The 19,651-nt window shown below is 42.8% G+C and overlaps 1 protein-coding gene across 1 annotated transcript; it reads left to right on the top strand.

The window, feature by feature from the left end:
- The first annotated feature begins 3,658 nt into the window (after window positions 1-3,658).
- On the top strand, window positions 3,659-19,256 carry SDS (serine dehydratase). Its single transcript, XM_074205833.1, has 8 exons — window positions 3,659-3,704; window positions 9,790-9,944; window positions 11,346-11,385; window positions 12,164-12,303; window positions 12,726-12,817; window positions 15,338-15,565; window positions 16,863-16,987; window positions 18,523-19,256. The coding sequence occupies exons 2-8, from the start codon at window positions 9,795-9,797 to the stop codon at window positions 18,744-18,746; spliced, it is 999 nt and encodes a 332-aa protein (XP_074061934.1). The 5' UTR covers window positions 3,659-3,704; window positions 9,790-9,794; the 3' UTR covers window positions 18,747-19,256.
- The last annotated feature ends 395 nt before the right edge of the window (window positions 19,257-19,651 follow it).

Raw genomic sequence — 19,651 nt, 5'->3', positions numbered from 1 at the left:
AGGGAGGGAGGGAGGAAGGAAGGAGAAGGAAGGAAGGAGGGAAGGAAGGAAGGGAGGGAGGAAGGAAGGAAGGAAGGAAGGAAGGAAGGAAGGAAGGAAGGAAGGAAAAATTCATATTTGGGTCATGACTGGTAAGTTATCTTTTATTTTATGCCCTATTTTTGGCAGGTCTATCATGGAATAATCCCTTAGTCTTGCTAAAGGTGAGAAGGAAAACAAAATTCTGAATCATAACATAAAAATCTTTTCTAAAAAAGGAAACCCACTATCACTCAAGTCAACTTTTTCCCCCACGGAATGACTCTCATTACTTGAAAACCTTTCCTTATAACGACTTTCTACCTTCCACCCATTGCTCTAACCCCACCCCCACCCCATCATGAGGCCAACAGTAATCCTTCTTCTAGATAACAGCCCTCCCCCAAAGTCTGGCAAACAGCTCTTGCCCCCAAGTCTTCCATTCTCCTGCTTAAACATACCCAGTGTCTCCAACACCCTTGTTCACCCTAACCGCCCTCCACTGGACACTCTCCAGCTCTCAGTGTCTTTCCTGGTATCCAGAGAACTGAACATTATACTGTAAAAGTGACCTGACCAGTACTGAGTTCGGCAGAATTCTCATTTCTCTCATTCTAGATAGTGTCTCTTTTCGGTATGTCTCAAATCGTGGATTTCTTTCCTGATCCTCCTGTTTAACTATGACAAATTCTTTGCCTCCATGATGCCTCATTTTCTCTATTTGTTCAGTGAGGTGAACCCATCTTCTCTGTCTAATCAAGGGATGTCATAAAAATGATTGAGATTTTAACAGTGTGATGTTAAGTAAGTCATTTATCATTAGGTTGTAAGTTCCTTGAGGGCAGAGACTTTTGGCTCTTTTTGTATTTCCAGAATATATACTATATATGTATTTCCAGAATATATATATATATATATATATTTCCCCATTCATGTTTAAAACTTTGAGTTCCAAATCCTCCCTCCTCCCACCATTGAGGAGCAATTTAATATGCATTATACATATATAGTCATGCAAAATATATTTTCATAGTAGTCAGCTTAATTGACTATTGACTAAAAAATTCATCACTTTGGCCCTCAGTTTCTTCATCTGTCAATGAATGGATTGCACTAACTCACCTCTCAGTTCCCATTCAGCTTTAAATCTATGAACCTATGAGATAAACCAGGTTTCAATTGATTCTTAAGTTCCTTCAATCTTTGTGTTCTCTCTAAAGTTCACATAATTCCTGGTCCCTTTTCTTATTTCCTCCCCTTTTAGGGTGTCTTTCTTGATGCAATCCCTAAAGGCTACAAGAGGTAAGGATGTAGAAAGAGGAGTGAACCATAGCTACATAGGAGACTGGTTTCACACCATTTATAAAGCAAACTTAAACAAGCACGAGAGAGAGAGAGAGAGACAGACAGACAGACAGACAGAGACAGAGAGAGAGAGAGAACCCTCCATTGCCTTAGTCACTAAATAGGTGATCAGAGTTGTTATCTATTATCCCCTTCCCTACAGAAAGTCTCTCGAGGAGGGGAGGAATGGAAGCAAAACAACCTCCACTGGGAAGTGCTCCATTTTTCCTTATTGGGTTTTACAGACTGAGTGTTGATCTGCTGAGAGACATAGGACACACTGTCCCTGGGAAAGTGAAGACTTTGGGGATTTGTTTTCTTCTCAGCTGCCTTGTCCACTTCATCGTTATTCAGGTCTCAGCTCTGCACCCTGCTGGAACCTGGACCACAGCTATTTGACTCAAGGAGGCTTTGTCTGATGGGCCAAACTCTGTGTGTGTGTGTGTGTGTGTGTGTGTGATGAAAGACACAGGGGCAGAGACAACAATGTAGACAGAGAAAAATGGAAAGACAAAGAGACCTAGAGATGGTGAGAAAGAAAGAGCAAATTATGGAACAGTGGGACAAGCCTTTGCTCTTAAATCATAAACTTTGGGTTCAAATCCCACCTCTGCAGGTAATTATCTCTGTGACTTAGAAACTCTACAAAGTTTCTGAGGTTCCTTCCAAATCCAAGATCAGATGACACAGAGATGGGAACAGATAAGGCGGTGGGGGGGGCAGTGTATTTGAATTCCCTTTAGGTTAAGCTGATCTCCCTAGATGACCTCAAGAGTGACTGACTGTAGGATGCTGCAAGGAGGAAAAGGACCATCATCTTGTTCAATCAAATGGTTCAGTCTCAGGAATGGATCTGATTTTATTAGTGGAAACGATGCTCAGGATATGACCTTCTGCTTTGTCACTGCACCCTAAGGACAATGGCATCTTTCCACTTGCAAGCTCCTCTATGGATGATCTTCTCTATTATAATATGAGCTCCTTGAAAGGAGGGAGTCTGACTTTTCCAGTTTCACATCCATAACTCAGTTCAGTGGTTGGTATTCAAGTCATGCTTTTTTTCATTCATTTATTCAACCACCCATTTTACAGAAGAGGAAACTGAAACCTGGAAATGCTCAAACTCAAATCCTCTGACATGCATTCCACTGGATGTAGAAGGTTGAAGAGAAGAAAAGAGAAAGGAAGAGGAGGTGTAAAAGGGAAAGGTGGTTCACTTAACCCCATTGCCTTAAATATTTTTTTTAAAAAATTGAAAGGTGAGAGTAGGAGGTGAAAATAGAGGGAAAATATATGAAAAAACAAGAATGATGCAAAATATGAAGTGAGGGAAAGAAAAGAGAAGAGATAAGGAAGAGATAGAAGAAAAAGAGAAGAGAGATGAGGGAGAGAGAACAGAGTAGGTCAATGAAGGAGCATTTATTAGGCTCCTGCTATGTCTGACTATTTGCTAAGCACTGGGGAGAAAAAGAAAAAAGAAAGACAGAGGAAAGAGAAATATTATAGAGAAAGAGTAAGAGACACAGAAGTCAGAGATAAGACTGAGACAGGAGAGAGAGAGAGAGAGAGAGAGAGAGAGAGAGAGAGAGAGAGAGAGGAAAAAAGAAGCAGGAAAAGGAAAAATATTGAAGAGAGAGGAAAGAAAGAAAAAAGAAGCAGGAGAAGGAGATAGAGAAAAGAGAGAGAAGAGACAGGGGGAGAAAAGAAGCAGAGGAGAGGGAAATAGAGAAAAAAGACAGAAAAGAGAAAGAGAGGAAAAAAGAATCAGGGAAAGGAAAAATATAGAAGAGAGATAGAGGAAAGACAAAGAAAAAAGAAGCAGGAGAAGGAGATGGAGAAAAGAGAGAGAAGAAAGAGACAGGGGGAGAAAAGAAGCAGAGGAGAGGGAAATAGAGAAAAAAGAGACAGAAATAAATGAAGAAAGGAGACTAAATATAAATCATGAGGGGAGGGGGGAAAGAGACAAAAGGAGACAAGAACAGAGAAAAGAGGGGAAGGAGAGAAGAGAGGAGAGATAGAGAGAAAGGGGCAGCAAAGAGACGGGAATGGGGATGTCCTCCAGTGTGAGGACAAAGTGAAGTCTCCTGCCTGTCCCCGTTTCTCTCCTCCCACCCACCCTCTGGGGGCTTCTCCCGGGATAACTGTCTGCTCTCTCCAGGTCTCCTGAGGGGAGAGGAGGGACCTGGCATCGGGGAGGGGGGGAGGCGGGGCCCTCTCTAAATGTCCATTGGCTCCCCTGGGAACAGCCAGGCTATATAAATTAGGGAGGGCAGTTGGGGAATTGATTGTCAGTGTTTTCTCCTCTGAATACTTCCTTCACACGTTTGACCAGCTTCTCGGTGGTGAGTGAATTTTGACTCCTCTCCTGCCCCTTTCCTTTCTCCTTCCTTCTCCTGGTGACCAAAGTAAGAGGGGAAAAAATTGGTCAAGAGATTGGTCAAAAGAGTCCTCAGCTTGGTGGGCAGGGATGCTAAAATGAACAAACCAACTTGCTAACTCTCCAAAGGGATCTAGCCAGTCTTCATTTTCCCCCGTGATGTTTCGGGTTGAAACTAAGGAGTATGACTGAAGAAAAGGACTTCTGTCCTTACCGGTCCATTTGAATCATTCAACCTCATCCACCTTCAAGGGGCAGTTAGATAGGCCCTTTGAGAAATGAGATCCCAAGAACCTGGGCACTCTGGGAAATGCCCAGGCTGCCCCAAAGGTTTTTTAGCCAATTCTGGCAGACAGATGTCAGATTGTTGTGGAGGGGACTCCATCTCACCTCCAGTTTGTCCTGTAGGTCCCTTCCAGCTCTGAAATTCAAGAATTCCAATTCTCTGACCCCCCACCAAGCCCAATCTCAGACCCATGGTAATGTTAGCCCTTGTAGCCCAAGACCGCAGCCTTCCTCCAAAACATCTTCCTCTTCAGACTTTGACCTGAAAACCAAGAAGCACAGTCTCATCAGTGGAGTGTTTGGGTACTGGATGCATGTCTCCAGAGAAATCCCGGCACATATTTCAAATCCCTAAGACCTGCTCTCCCCAAGAATCAACTAATTTCTTCAGTGCTCTGAGGTTTATAAAACAATTTTGTTGACACAACCCTTGAAGAACTAATTTAACTATTTTTTAAATTTTATCTTGTGAGGCAATTAGGGTTAAATGACTTGGCCAAGGTAACATAGCTGGTAAGAGCCAAGTTTCAGGAGCCCTATTTGAATTCAGGTCCTTCTGACTCAAGAACCAGTGCTCTATCCACTGTGCCACTCAGCTCACAAGTATTTTTATTTTAGAGGATATGGGAAGTCCAGCCTCATAATTGTATCTAATTCCTAATGTGGAAACTCTTCCCTTCCACCAGTGTGCCTCATTTGTCATTTATGGTCTTCCCAGAGATGCCTTTGGTTCATAGAGGATGAGTGACTTGCCCAGGGTCACATAGCCTGCAGTAAGATCTTGATCCCAGGGTCTTCCTCCCTGCAAAACAGGTCCTCTATTCACTATGTCAAGCTATCTCTTGGCTTATTTAATTATTTTTATTATTACCTTTGTCTGTTTTTGTGTCTCTGTCTCTGACTCTCTGTCTCTTTCTCTGTCTATCTGTCTCTGCCTCTCTCTCTGTCTCTCTCTGTGTTCTTCTGCCTCTATCTGTCTCCATCTCTGTCCATCTCTCTGTCTGTCTCCCTGTCTCTACCTCTATCTCCCTCTGGCTCTCCCTCTGGCTCTGTCTCTGGTTCTGTTTCTCTGCCTTTGTCGCTTTCTGTCTCTGTCTGTCTCAGCCTCTTTCCGTGTTTCTATCTCTCTTTTCCTATCCCTATGTCTCCATCTCTTTCTCTCTCTGTCTCTGCCTCTACCCCTGTCTCTCTGTTTCTACCCCTCTGTCTGTCTGTCTGTCTCTCTCTCTCTCTCTCTCTCTCTCTCTCTCACACACACACACACACACACACACACACACACACACACACACACATAAAGCCTGAATTTAGATAGAATCTCAAGAGCAAGTCACTATCCTGCTAACTGATTTTTTTATATTTAATGTTCTGTGGATTCATGTACAAATGGATAAAATTACTATTTTAGGTAATTGAGTAGTGTTGGAATGTCAATTCAACCTCTTTAGATTTGGTCTTATGATTGTCTAGACTTAGGATTTAATTAAATAGGAAACTCCTAGTGAAGAAATTCTCTCTTATCAATGCAGATCAGCAACTCTTCCTCCAAAGGATAGCCCTTAATTAGAGGCTTTTCAGCTTTTTGGTATCACAGACCCTGGGTCCCCTTAAGACTTCTTCAAATAAGGTTTGTGACCCACATTTATGATGAAAGAATATGCTAAATTTCAATTAGAGGTGAATGAAAATAAAAATGTAATGCCCCCCCATCCAAATTCATTCTGACAAAAGTCACCTCTTGCTGGACCTCAGGTTTCCCCATTTCTAAAATCAACATCACATTTCTATAGTTTTTCAAGGTTGGCAAAGTTTCTTAGGGAAATGGAACTGGAACATGTATTTTTTAACTATCAGAGTTATGATAAATGCTTCACAAAAATTAGCTCATTTCACCTTCACAACAACCTAAGATGGGCCAGATTTTACAAATGAGAACATTGAGGATCAGGGGTTAAGTGACTTGACCAGATTCATATAGTTAGGGGCAGTTAGGTGGCAGTAGGGTAGCTAGGTGGCGCAGTGGATAGAGCACCAGCCCTGGAGTCAGGAGTACCTGAGTTCAAATCAGGCCCCAGACTCTTAATAATTACCTAGCTGTGTGGCCTTGGGCAAGCCACTTCACCCCATTTGCCTTGCAAAATCCTAAAAAGAAAAAAAAAGGTTCATATAGTTAATAAAAGTCGGAGACAGGATTTGAATCCAGATCTTCCTGACTCAAAGTTCAGTCTTCTAGTCACTGTATTCTGAATTCTCCTTCAGCTGTGATGTTATGTTTATGAAACCTAACTATCCAAGGAACCTTACTTTTAGAGCTGGAAGGGACCTAGGACATGGAATCTAACCCCCACCCCCACCACCATGTTATAAGGGAAGAAACTGAGGCTGAGAGAGGGGAAGGGATTTGTGAATCTTATGCAAGAGTTAGTTACCCAAGATCACACAGCATAAGTAAGAGAAAGATAGAGAGATAGAGATAGGAAAACAGATACAGAAAGAGATACAGACAGACACACACAGAGTGACAGAGACACAGAGCGAAGAAGGAAAGAGAAATACAAGAGATTGTCACTATCACCATCATCTGCAAATAAATCTGGTCTTTTGTCAGTGGCAGCTGTTGGTGCCACAGATTATAGGGGGACTGGGTCTGAAATCAGGTTAACCTAACCTGAGTTCAAATTAGCCTCAGACATGTACTACCTGTGTGACCCTGGGCAAGTCACTTGATCTTTGTCTGCCTCAGTATCCCCACCTGTAAGATGGAGATAATAACAGGACCTACCTTCCAGGGTTGTTGTGAAGATCAAATGAAATAATATTTGTAAAAGTGTTTATCCACTGGCAAATAGTGGGGGTTATAGAAATGCTTATTCCCTTCCTGTCTTGCCTAATCTCCATCCATTCTAGTACATTGACTGAGGAAAGAGTGTTAAAAGTGACTGGGAAGGGTTAGGATGACAAATTTAGGGTGAGAAGTGTTCGTAAGAGTTCAACTTCTTTTTTACAGAAGAGGAAACTGAGGCACTTAGGATTTTTCCTATTCAACTAAATCCTAAAAGAGAAGTTAAGTGATTTGCCTGGGTATCACACAGAAATTGAGTGTCTGAAGGAGAAGTTGAACCTGGGTCTTTCTGACTCCAAGTCTACTGCTATAATTTTTTTAATAAGAAAATAGTATTTTATTTTCCCCTAGTCAAGTCTATTGCTTTAGCACCTTGCTATTTCTACAAGAGATGATTTGTAAGAAACAGAAAATGAACCCAAGTTCTCTGATTATTGGTCACAAAATCCTAGGTTAAACATTAGGACGGACCTTGGATATCATCTAGTTCCTCCAAAAACTAAGTGGTCCAGTGGTTAGAGCAAAGGGCTCGGAGTCAGGAAGACCTGGGTGCAAATCCAGCCTGGGAAAACTTATTAGCTATATATACCAAGGTGAGTCCCTTGGCCTTTGTTTGCCTCAGTTTCCTCATCCATAAAATGGGGAATAATGATAATAATAGTCCATACTTTGGAAGGTTATTGTGAGGATCAAATGAGAGAATCAATGACCAGCCTTAGCTCAATGGCACATCATAGGTGCTATTATAAATGGTAGCAGTGATGAGTCTAAGTAATGAATTAGGTATATACATATGTATTTTTATATATACACATTTTGCGATATATATTTAAGTGTATGTGTATGTATCTATGCCCAACAACTAACCACTAGAGTAGGTGTCTGACTAAATAAGAAACTCATTCAGATGACTGTCAAGCCACTTCATCTTACACATGAGGAAACCAAGGCTCAGAAAATATAACCATTAGTGAGGAGAACCTGAGGCTCTCTCCGGTGCTCCTTGCCTTCAACCCCAGCAAATCTAACCCTATTGATGAGAGAATTTCCACGAAAACCTCCATAGTACAACAGAAATGATGAACCGGTCCCTCTAGCAAGGGCCCTGAGGCTTGGTAAGTCACAGACCAGCAGCAGCCCTTAGGGGGGTGACAGAGCAGGGTAGGGTATGGCCACCACAGATTTCCCAACGTCTCCCTCCAGATCCATGTCACTTCCAAGGAAGAATGTGGATGTGCCCTACCCCGGGAGGCAAGCACAGAAAATCTCTCAAGCCAGCTTGGAGGGTTTTGGGTCAGGGCATGACAATAGTGGAATGGAGTGAAGAAATAAGTTACTCACTCTCTTAGGGAAATTCCAGAAGTTCAAAGGCTTCAGGACAGGTCAGCCCTCCCCATCCATACCCAGACACTGCAGATTTAATACTGTAAAATCCTGGATCCTCCTCCTTTTCCTCCCTCTGACTCCAGCATCCAAAAAAAAAGGACAACTTCATTTAATGGAGGGGAGAACAAGCAATGGGAACACCCATCATCTACCTTTTTACCTTCCCTGCCAAATACAAATGCCACCTGCTTAAGTGGTATTAACACCAACATCTTCCTTCATACTGAGATCCAACTAAAGAGACAAGCATTTATTACATATCTACCTTGTCTAAACACTTTACCAACATTTGGTTCTCACAATAATAACTCTTTGAGATGGATGCTATTTTAGACCCATTTTTCCCATTTTACAGGAGAGGAAATTGAGGCAGACAGAAATTAAGTGACTCATCTTGGGGCCCAGCTAACTGCCTGGAGGTCATAAGATTTCTGATTTACAGCTAGAAGGAGCACTAGAAGTCCTCTACTCCACCCACTCCCCAATTTATAGATAAGAAAACTGAGTCTTGAAAGGGAACAGTACTTTTACCCCAGGTCCTTCAATAGAAGGAGTGTGCTGATAAATATTTCACTGCTGCACTCTCTTCCTAATTATTAATAAATCATAAATAATAAATGAAATCTGTAGTATTCATATTGTCTCCACCCCTTTCTTAAGATTAGACAATCAGTAGATACTCCTACAATTAGAACCGACCTAAAGTGAGGTGTACTACTTTAGAAGGTGATGGAGACCTTGGAGGTCCCCAAGTAGAAGTTGTTGGGGAATTAAAGAGATAATTTTCTTCTAGCAGTGGGTTAGACTGAACAAGATGAAGCCTCATCTTGGGCTTTTTAAAAAATTTTTTTCAATTAATAAAAATTCAACTTATCTTCCTCCTTCCATCCCCCTAGAGGGCAGCAAAATGTTTTTAATGAAGCAAAAAAAAAATTCCATATTTATTGTCACCAAAAATATATTCCTTATTCTGTGCTCTATGACTATCCATCACCTGCTGGCAGGTCTCATGTTTCACCATGAGTCCTCTAGAATTTCAATTGGTCATTGCGTTGGCCAGAGTTCTTATACCTCTTAAAGTTGATTCATTTTAAAATATTGTTGTGAATGTATATATTGTTCTCCTGGTTCTCCTCGCTTTACTTTGCATCAGTTCATAAAAATCTTCCCAGTTTTTCCTGAAACCATCCTTACAGCACAATAACGTCTCATCACATTGTCCTGTGTTCCACCCCACATACCATAACTTGTTTAATCATTTAAGGTCTCATCCTATTCTGAGACTTTCTGATTCTATAATGAGAGTGGTTCTGTGTGTGACTTGGAGAAGAGTCTCACTGCTTTACATAGGCAATATGCTGTAATGGACTTTAGTACAAAACCTGGCTCTGCTATCAACCAACTCAATGACCTTGAGTCTTTGGACCTCTAAGAATCTCAGTTTCCTCTCCTATACAGTATGTGATTTATCCCAGAAAGATTCCTTCTGCTGATGGTTTCTTCTAACTCACCCCTCACCTCTCTCTCCCCATTGCAGTGAGCATGTCTCAGGAGCCTCTCCACGTGAAGACCCCAATCAGGGACAGCATGGCCCTGTCAAAGGTGGCAGGGACCACCATATACCTCAAGATGGACAGTGCCCAACCCTCAGGGTCATTTAAGATTCGGGGCATTGGACACCTGTGCAAGACGGTGAGAAGGGAGGGGGCAAAGAGATGATAAGGGAGGGGGCAAAGGATGGCTGCAGCAGGCATGATCCCAAGCCCTTTGGAGGAAAATGAGGATCGGAAAGTGTCTGTGCCTCCTAGTTCATCTTCCCAGGAGGGAGAAAGAAGTCCATAAAGGGTCTAAGAAATGACCGCTTAGTGTGATCATGTGCTTGGAGATACCCCAAGTACTCTGGAACAGACTAGAACCGAGGTCATTCTTTTCTATAAAAACCTTAGGGCTTGGGGCAGCTAGGTGGCGCGGTGGATAAAGCACCGGCCCTGGAGTCAGGAGTACCTGGGTTCAAATCCGGTCTCAGACTCTTAATATTTACCTAGCTGTGTGGCCTTGGGCAAGCCACTTAACCCCATTGCCTTACAAAAACCTAAAAAAAAAAAACCCTTAGGGCACAACCTGATATAAACGGGGGGGGGGGGGGGGGGGGGTTCTAGGAAAATCCCTACCCCTTCCACTGACTATTCTGTGCCCCAAGAGCTACCATTAGATTGTCATTCCTTTAAGTTAAGACCTTTCCACCTCCCAGTTCCTGTTAAAAAGCATAGCCCTCCCTAGGGAAGACAGTTGGGTGGCAAATTGGATACCATGCTGGCCCTGAAATCAGGAAGAGCTGAGTTCAGATCCTACTTCAGACACTGATGACCCTATGCAAGGGTCAAATAACCTGTCTGCCTCAATTTCCTGGTTAATAGAATTGTTGTGGCTCATATAATGTAATTATTCATATTTACTATGGGTGAGTTTAGCTTATTCTCTCCTCTGGGAACATTAGGAAATAAAAGAAAATGAAGGAAATAAAAAAAGAGGAATTTGGTTGGGAGATGGGAAATGGGGAACCCTGAACAGCAAGCAGGATGAGATGAAGTCACTGCACAGCTAAGAGAGGGGAATCACAAGAACCCCGTGACCTCGGAATTGGAGGAGAGGGTAGGGGAACAGGGGATGTCAGAACTGGGAGGGATCTTAGAATAAAGGATTTCAGAGTTGGGAGGAGGTCTAAGAAAGGATTTCAGAGCTTAAATTAGATTTAGAACAAATGATATCAGAGATAAGTGAGACTTGAGAACAGAATGTCAGAGTTGGAAAGGGCTTTTAGAACTCAGAATGTCAGAACTGGGAGGGTCTTTAGAACAAGGGATATCAGAGCTGGAAGGGGCTTTAGAACAGTGAAGGTCAGAGTGGGAGCAGTCTTAGAGCACAGAATGTCAGAACTGGGAAAGTCATTAGAACAAGGGATGTTAGAGCTGGGAGGAGCCTTAGAACAGGGAATGTCAGAGCATTCCTTTGATTTAAAATCTATCTCTTTCCATTACTCCCTGATGCCTCCCTCCTTCCCTGACCCACTTTCCTCTCTCCTTGTCTTCACAGTGGGCTGAGAGGGGCTGTGAGCATTTTGTCTGCTCCTCAGGTAAGTGTCCCAGGGGGCAGGGCTCCCAGGTTCCTATCCATGTTACAGACTCCTAAATATCAGGATTTCATGGGCAGAAGAAGAGGGGAAGAGAACACCCCACTGATACACAGGGAGTCCTCTTCTTGTCCAACCCCCCCCAATCTTACAAGTGAGGAAACTGAGACTCAGAAAAGTTATTCTATTTTCAGTCCTGAGCACAGTGTCAGATATAGAGAAGGTGCTTAATAAATGTTGATTGACTGACTGGTTTCCTGACTTGCTCATTGAGATAGGGATAGAAACTGAACCTGTGATTTCACTGGTGAACAAGGTCTTGAGCTCTGTAGGTCAGGACCTGCTCTACAGTCCAGATTCTGATAGGCCCGACGTGGAAACCTGAACTTGGGTCTCCTGGCTCCAATGCAACTCTTTATCAACTCTGCCCCTATTCAGTGTATGACTTACTAAAAAATATCTTATTTAGCTAGTATCACATACCAGGCAGATTGCAACTCAAGTTCAGAATGTTGCTACTCCCAGGAGTAGGGAAAGACTGAGGAATCATGGGCTGATATAAGAGATGGGACCTGGGCAATCTGTGTCTGGTTGGGTTCCATTCTTCACCAGTTCAAAGTGACCTTGGGCAGCACATTAATTAAGCCCTAATTTCCCATCAGGGAGTCTCAGGTTAGAGGAGAAAAAGGAAGATAAAGTTGGGGCTCTAGAATTGCAATAGACCATCCTGGGGTTTGTCTGAAATGATGCAAATCTTTCTTCCCCCAACAAATCACTACAGCGGGCAATGCTGGCATGGCCACAGCCTATGCTGCCAGGAAGCTGGGCATCCCTGCCACCATCGTTGTGCCTAATACTACACCCCCCCTCACCATCCAGAAGCTCAAGGGTGAGGGTGCCATGGTCAAAATTGTGGGAGAGGTGAGTGTCTGAGAGGTCAATACAAACATGGTAGTGGTGAGGTGATATATAAGGAGTGAGCTGGAGCAAGATTGTAAATTTGTATTTATATTTGATTCTAAGGGTACTTGGGAGCCACTAGAGTTTCTTGAGCATGCGAGTAATGAAGTCATAACTGGGTTTTAGGAATATTCATTTGGTTGTAAATTTGTATTTTTATTTGATTCCAGGGATTGCTAGGGAGCCACCAGAGTTTCTTGAGCATGGGAGTAATAAAGGCATAGCTGGGTTTTAGGAATACCCATTTGGCAGCAGTATAGAGATTAGATTGGAGAAGGAGGAGAGTGTGAAGTCAGGGAGCCAGATGGGACCCTAAAATGGTGCACTAGAGGGATCTCAGAGAGAAGAGCCTTCCTTCACCTGTTTCTCTTGATGATTCCCAGTCACTGGACGAGGCGTTCGAGTTGGCGAAAGCTCTTGCCAAGAACAATCCAGGCTGGATCTATATACCTCCCTATGATGACCCTCTCATCTGGTAGGTACCGCCCAGATTGGACTCAAGGACCATCTCTAGGCTGATGATTCTCACATCTACTTATCCAGCCCGGGCCTCTCTCTTAAACTCTAGTCTTGCTTCCCCAACTACCTTTCAGACATCTCATACTGAATATCTAGTATACATCTTAAGTTCAACATGTCCAAAGCAGACTTCATTATCTTTCTCCCAAACCCTTTCCTCCTCCTCCCTTCCCAGTTAGTGTAGAGGGCAACCATCCTCCCAGTTTCTCTGGTTCCCAATCTAGGAGTCATCCTGGACTCCTCACTATCTCTAACCACCATATTCAATATGGTGCCAAGGTCTATAATTCTACCTTCATAAAATCTCATGAAAATTCTCCCTTCTTTCCTCTGACAGTCACTCCTCTGGTTCAGACCCCCAACACCTCACCCTGGACTATTGCAATAGTCTGTGGGATTTGGGGGGATAGGGCTGGAGTGGATCTCCCTGCATCAGGTCTCTTCCCACTCCACTCCATCCCCCCACTTGGTCACCTTCCTAAAGTCCAGATCTGACTACTTTGCTCCTCCCCTCAACCCCAACTAACTATGCCCATGCTCACAATCTTCTCTTTCCCTCTCCTTTCCCAGTTAAATTTCTATGCATTCTTTGAAGTCCCTTCCAGGAAGATTTCCCTGATTGCCCTGGTCAATACCTTTCTCCTTGTACCTCACAGAACCACTGACCCTGGTTATAAACCAGCCTATTAGGAACATAGGATTCTAGATCTAAAATGGTTCCGAGAGACTGGGTCCAATCATTTCGTATGACAGATGTACACAGGGTCTAGAGAAGAGACAGATTGCGGCCACGTTTGGGAAGAACAGAAAGGGAAATAAGCAAGAAGTCTGAAGGAGACAGCCTAGCGTGGTGGATAAGGTCCTGGATCTAGCAACAGTAGGATCTGGGTTTGAATCCTAGTTGCTTAGCAGCTATATGATCCTGGAGAGAACACTTCCCCTACCTCCTGTCACAAGTGATAATTCACCATTAAAAAGTGTTTTATAAACTTTATGTCATTTTTTTTTCTTCACAACAACTCTGGGAGGAGGAGATATTATTTATCCCCACTTTACAGATGAGGAAATTGAAGCAGACAAAGGTTTCACAGATTTGCCCATGGTCAGACAGGGAGTAGGTAGGTGTCTGAGGTCAGATTTGAATTCAGGTCTTCCTAATTCTACCTTTCTCCAGTTGATGTGGAATCAAGGTGAAGAACGTGACATACATTTTCAGACATGGTTGCCTCAGCTGTTTCATTTTTTTAACCTGTAAAATGGGGATAATAGCAATGATTACTCCACAATGTTAAGTATTCCATAAGATCAAGCTTGTGAAATTTTGCAGACCTGAAATCACACCATAAATGTACATTGTTATTATTAATTTGACTTTCCAAAGAGGGACATGTGTATCATAAGATCATGAGATCATAAGAGTTGGAAGGAAGACCATGGAGAATTTTCAACTCTAGGAAGTTAAGTGATTTATCCAAAGTTATGCAGGTAGTAAGAATAAAAAGGCAATGACTCCAAAAAGGAATTTTTCCCACCATACCAAAAGTTGATCAATGAACATTTATTAAACTGCTACTGTGCAACCAAGCACTCTGCTAAGCTCCAGGGGATATGAAGAAAGGCAAAACACAGCAACAAAAAGCCACTTCCTCCCCTCAAGCAGGGAAGGGGAGGGGGGGAACTATGCAAACAACCATTTTCAGACAAGATAGAGGACAGAATAAATTGAGGAAAGTCTCATAAGTTGCTAAAATTAAGAAGGACAGAGACAGACAGGACTTTGAGACTTGAAGAAAATCAGAAAGCAGAGATGAGCAGAGAGAGCATACCAGGTCATGGGGCACAGCTAGGGAAAATGTTTGGAGTCAGGAGATGAATCTCTTGTGGTTAAAAGTAATAAAGGACTACTTAAGGATCAATGTAGATTTGGTTTTTTAAAATTAAATTTTATGCACATATATGTATGAAAATATGTTTTGCATGATATTTTGATTCAGTGGGTAGAAGGAGCAGCTGGGGAGGAAGAGAATTTGGAACTCCAAATTTTTAAAAAGATAATGGTAAAAGATACATAAAATATAAAAATGAGCATTGAAACAAATAAATAGATTTGGAAGAGCACTACAAATCAATCAATAAATTTTGGGAAAGACTTTTACATAAATTAATTAGTTAATTTTAATTGAATTTTAATTTTTTATATCTTTTTAAATTAACAAGCATTTATTTTTCCTCCCCAATGGGGGGGAAAGCCCCAAATGTTCATAGTTGAAAAGCAAATTTCACATCTGTTATGTCCAAAAACATCCTGAAAATACAAGATGTCCAAAAGTGGAGTTGGCTGCCTTGGAAAGTAGTAAGAATTCCTGTGGGTGTTCAGGTTTAGATTGGTGGTAACTCATGCCTCTGATACAGGCTGAATTAGATGTCCAGGAGATCCTTCCAGCTCTGAGATAATTTTCTGTCTCCCTACCTCCAGGGAAGGCCACACCAGTCTTGTGAAGGAGCTGAAAGAGACCCTTCCTGTGAAGCCTGGAGCCATAGTCCTGTCAGTGGGAGGTGGAGGCCTTCTGTGTGGTGTAGTCCAGGGTCTAGTTGAGGTTGGCTGGAAGGATGTGCCTATCATAGCAATGGAAACCCATGGAGCCCACAGTTTCAATGCAGCCACCAAAGCAGGCAAGCTGGTCACTCTTCCCAAGATTACCAGGTAAGCAAAAGAGTTGGAAGGAAATGAGCCTTTATTAATCACTTACTATGTGCCCACTGGATAGACACCTTCTAAGGGAAACCTTCCCCAATCTCTTCATCCCTTATTCATCTCCTATTTATCCCATAGACAGCTTGCTTTGTAGATATTTGTTTACTTGTTGTCTCTCCCATTAAATTGTAAGTTCCTGAAGGCAGGAACTCTCTTTGCCTAGAACATAGTAAGTGATTATTAAATATTTATCAATTAATTGACTGACCCTGAAAAAGTGACTTAAACCTCTCAGTGATGTCTAAACTATTTTCTAAGGCCCTGAGATACAGACAAGTTTGCCTATTCCAGTGAAATCACAGTTTCATAACTGATCCACCATCTCTGCCTCCATCAAAGTATGGACCCCTGACTCAGTTTCCCCTCCCTCCTAGATGCCCATATCCCACAATCCTTGATCCTGGTTGTTTAGTACCTAACCACTAGAGGACCCTTGAATGCTAGCCTGCCCTATCCCCCTCCTTCCAAACCCATGGAATTCTGAGCAAGGCAAGAATGATCAAGTATGGTCACTTCAGAGCAGCTATGTCCAACCTGAGGCCCTCAAAGCCCATTCAAGTGGACATTATTATATTTTATTATAATGCTCGTTGGAAATAAGGAAAACAATGTAGTTGTAAATAAACATTAAATTCTTTATGTGGCCCAGGACAAATTATTGGATGATGAGACCTGGAAGAGCTAAGTCATTGGGCATCCATACCTTAGGACCTTTAGAGGAATGGACATAGTGGATAGATTGAAGGATGCTGCAGTTCTTACCTCTGGCATTTACTTTCCCTGGGACTATACAGAAGCCCCCTTGAGTCTCAGTCTCTTGTGTACAAGATGGGGATGCTTGTTATGGATCACTGAGATGATGTATATGTAAAGATGGCTGGATAGTGGGAGTGCTTTTGGATGAGGCTGTGATTTCCCTGGTCTAAATCTGGGTGAGGATATGCCCTCTAAGTAAATTGGTTGAAGGGAGTAAGCAATTTGCAAACAGCCAGAGGAGAGACTTGAACCTATGTCTATCCCACTCTCTACTAACCACAATCATTGCTCCCTAATAATTATTTATAAAATTATTATTATTTACAATTATTCACAACACTCATCTTTGTCATAAGCACACTTACCATTTAAGCAAGGTGTCCTTGCATCACCAGGTAGCACCCCCATGATGGTTATGTTGGAAACACCTTTTCAAAGTGTAATTGGGAGTCTGACTGATTCCAGTACCTTTTCTCTCCATCTTTCCTAGTGTGGCTAAAGCCCTTGGGGTGAACACTGTTGGGGCTCAGGCCCTGAAGCTGGCCCAGGAACACACCATTTTCTCTGAAGTGATCACAGATAAAGAAGCGGTCATAGCTATCGAGAAGTTTGTGGGTAAGTATCTGACTGTCCTAACACCCTAAGGTGAGGGGGGGAGGTTGGGGAGGGTGGGATTGGGGGAAGCACAAAGGCCTTCCCTCTAAGCAAAGGTGTGCTGAAAAACGTTTAACTAGCTCTCCAGACCAGCTATCGATCATCCACATGTGTTTTTATAAATACACAACATACTTTTAAAGTTTCATCTGTATCATTATTATTATTATTATTTTTTCCATCACTTTTTAAGTCTATATAATCAACAAAACAATTGAAAATCAAGCCATGCTTAGCTGTGTTTGCCAATTTCCATGTTGGAAAAGATCACATGGAAAATTTAACCATCAGCTTTAGAACCAGTTCTACCAAACCACTGCCTATATAGCCAGTCAATAAACACAGGCACTGTGTTAAGGGTTAGGGAGACAAAAAAGGTTTAAAAAGTCCCTGATCCCAAGAAGAAGGGAATCAAGAGAGGTGGGAAATGGAGCTTTCTCTTCTGATCTTTAGACCCTCCTTTCTAATCTGAGATAGAGAGATGGCAGGGAACTATGTGGAAGTCCCATGACCCATCTCCACCACTTCCTCCCACCTGGCTCAGCTCCGAGACATCCCTGGGGTTCCCAGATTTTCTGTGGGGCTGGTGGAAGAAGTGCATCAAAGTGGGGCTAAGTAGGAAGTCTAGCAAGGAAACAAGCAAACAGATATGAACCAGTTCTATGCAGGAGAAGGAAATCGTTAGCAAAGAGAACATATAGGAATTAAAAGGGATTGGGGAAGGCTTCCTGTAGAAAATGGGATCTTAGTGGGACTTAGTGAAAGCCAGAGAACAGGCATGCCTATGCTCTGTGGAGGGGAGATCATGGACAAGTCCTCCACCCCAAACTGTCCCACCTCCAGTCTGTACCAGGGTCTGACTAAACCATGACCAATTCAATCCTTTGAATCAATAAGTCAACAAACATTAAGTAATGTGTGCAGGCAGTGTGCTAAGTATGGGGAACACAAATGTAAGTGAAAAGAAAAATAGTCTCTGCCCTCAAGCTTTCATTCTAATGGTGGAAGACCACTCTAAAAATGGGAGCTAAAGAAGCAGGGTGAGGGGCTCCTTGAGAGGAGCTTGGAGAGTCAGGAGGAGAATCTGGAGAGGAATGATGACTAGCCTGGACTATGCTTTGCAAAATTTAAAGTGCTACATAAATGGTAATTGTAGTAGGAGGAGTGGTTGTTCTTATTAACAGTTCTGGAACTTAGGTCACTGGCATGGCCAACTTCAGCTCTTTATTCTGGACTCCATTCTGTAATTGATGTTCACATTTTTATCTCCATATTGTCTTCTCTATTAGAATGGAAGCCCCTCGAGGGCAAAGATGGCTTCTATTTTTTGCTTTTCTTTGAACCTCTTAGTGAGTGCAGATAAATGCTTGCTGATTGACATTGTACTTAGAGCTGAGGAAGTTGGTATCACCATGAAGTCAGGCTCAAGGACCTCCCCAAGGCTCCCACTCCTCTGGTCTCAGACCCTCATCTTTGGCTCTCTTCTGGTTCTGCAGATGACGAGAAGATCCTGGTGGAGCCAGCATGTGGGGCGGCTTTGGCCGCTGTCTACAGTGGAACAGTAAAGAAGCTACAGGGGGAAGGGAAGCTCCCAGCCAAGTTGTCCAACGTGGTCATCGTCGTGTGTGGTGGAAGCAACATCAGCTTGGCTCAGCTTCAAGGGCTTAAAGAGCAGCTGGGAATGAAAACAAGTCGAGCCATTCCCACCAAGCTCCTCTGACACCCTGCCAAGCACCCCTTCCTGGGGCTGGAGTTTTATCCAGCCCCTTATTTTATTAATAGTATTGTTCTATTGTTGCTGGGGAAGGGTGTATGTCCAGGGGACTAGAAGAGGTGGACCCGTTTCTGCTGGGGGCCAGGGCTACGGAGAGGACCACTAGCTACTTGTGAACTCCTGGCCTTGTTCTGAGACTCCTACTTAGCCCCGCTTTGATGCACCTCTTCCACCACAGAAAATCTGGGAACCCCAGAGATGTCTCAGAGTTAAGCCAGGTGGGAGGAAGTGGTGGAGCTGGATCATGGGACTTTCACATGGTGCCCTGCCATCACTCTCTCTCTCTCTCTCAGATTAGAAAGGAGGGTCTAAAGATCAAAAGAGAAAACTCCATAGCCCACTTCTCTTGATTTCCTTCTTCTGGACTGGGGAGTCATTACCAGCCCTATTCATTTTTTCTAATGTCCAAGCTTTTTCACTGAAAAAGAAAAACCAATTATACAATTATTTATAAAAGGTGGCCTCTGGGTCTCTTATTTCCTTAGTGGCTTTTCATTTCTCTTTCTTACAAGGATCTTAGTTTCTCAGGTAGCATATGGAGGCTGAGGAAAGCATCCTCTCACTCTAGCTGTGTCTCATAGAGGAGTCATTCCAGGTCTAGGTATGGGAAATAAATAGGTTTTGCTGAAATTCTTGACACTAAGAACAATGGAGAAAAGAAAATTTTGGAGTCACTGGCAGAGTCCCTATTTCCTGCAGGGGACACTGTGATGCTCCCTAAGAATGGGAAGTACAGAGATGCTGAAAGACACAACATTTTAAAGCTAAGGATTATGGGAAACTCCCAGTGGGGCTAGCTATTCATTCAAGTGCAACAAATATTTTATTAATCATGGTGGATAGAGGCCTGG

The sequence above is a fragment of the Macrotis lagotis genome, chromosome X (assembly GCF_037893015.1).
Source record: "Macrotis lagotis isolate mMagLag1 chromosome X, bilby.v1.9.chrom.fasta, whole genome shotgun sequence".
In the NCBI taxonomy this organism is placed as follows: domain Eukaryota; kingdom Metazoa; phylum Chordata; class Mammalia; order Peramelemorphia; family Peramelidae; genus Macrotis; species Macrotis lagotis.
Note: the sequence above shows the minus strand (reverse complement) of the source record. Positions and strands in the feature narration are given on the sequence as shown.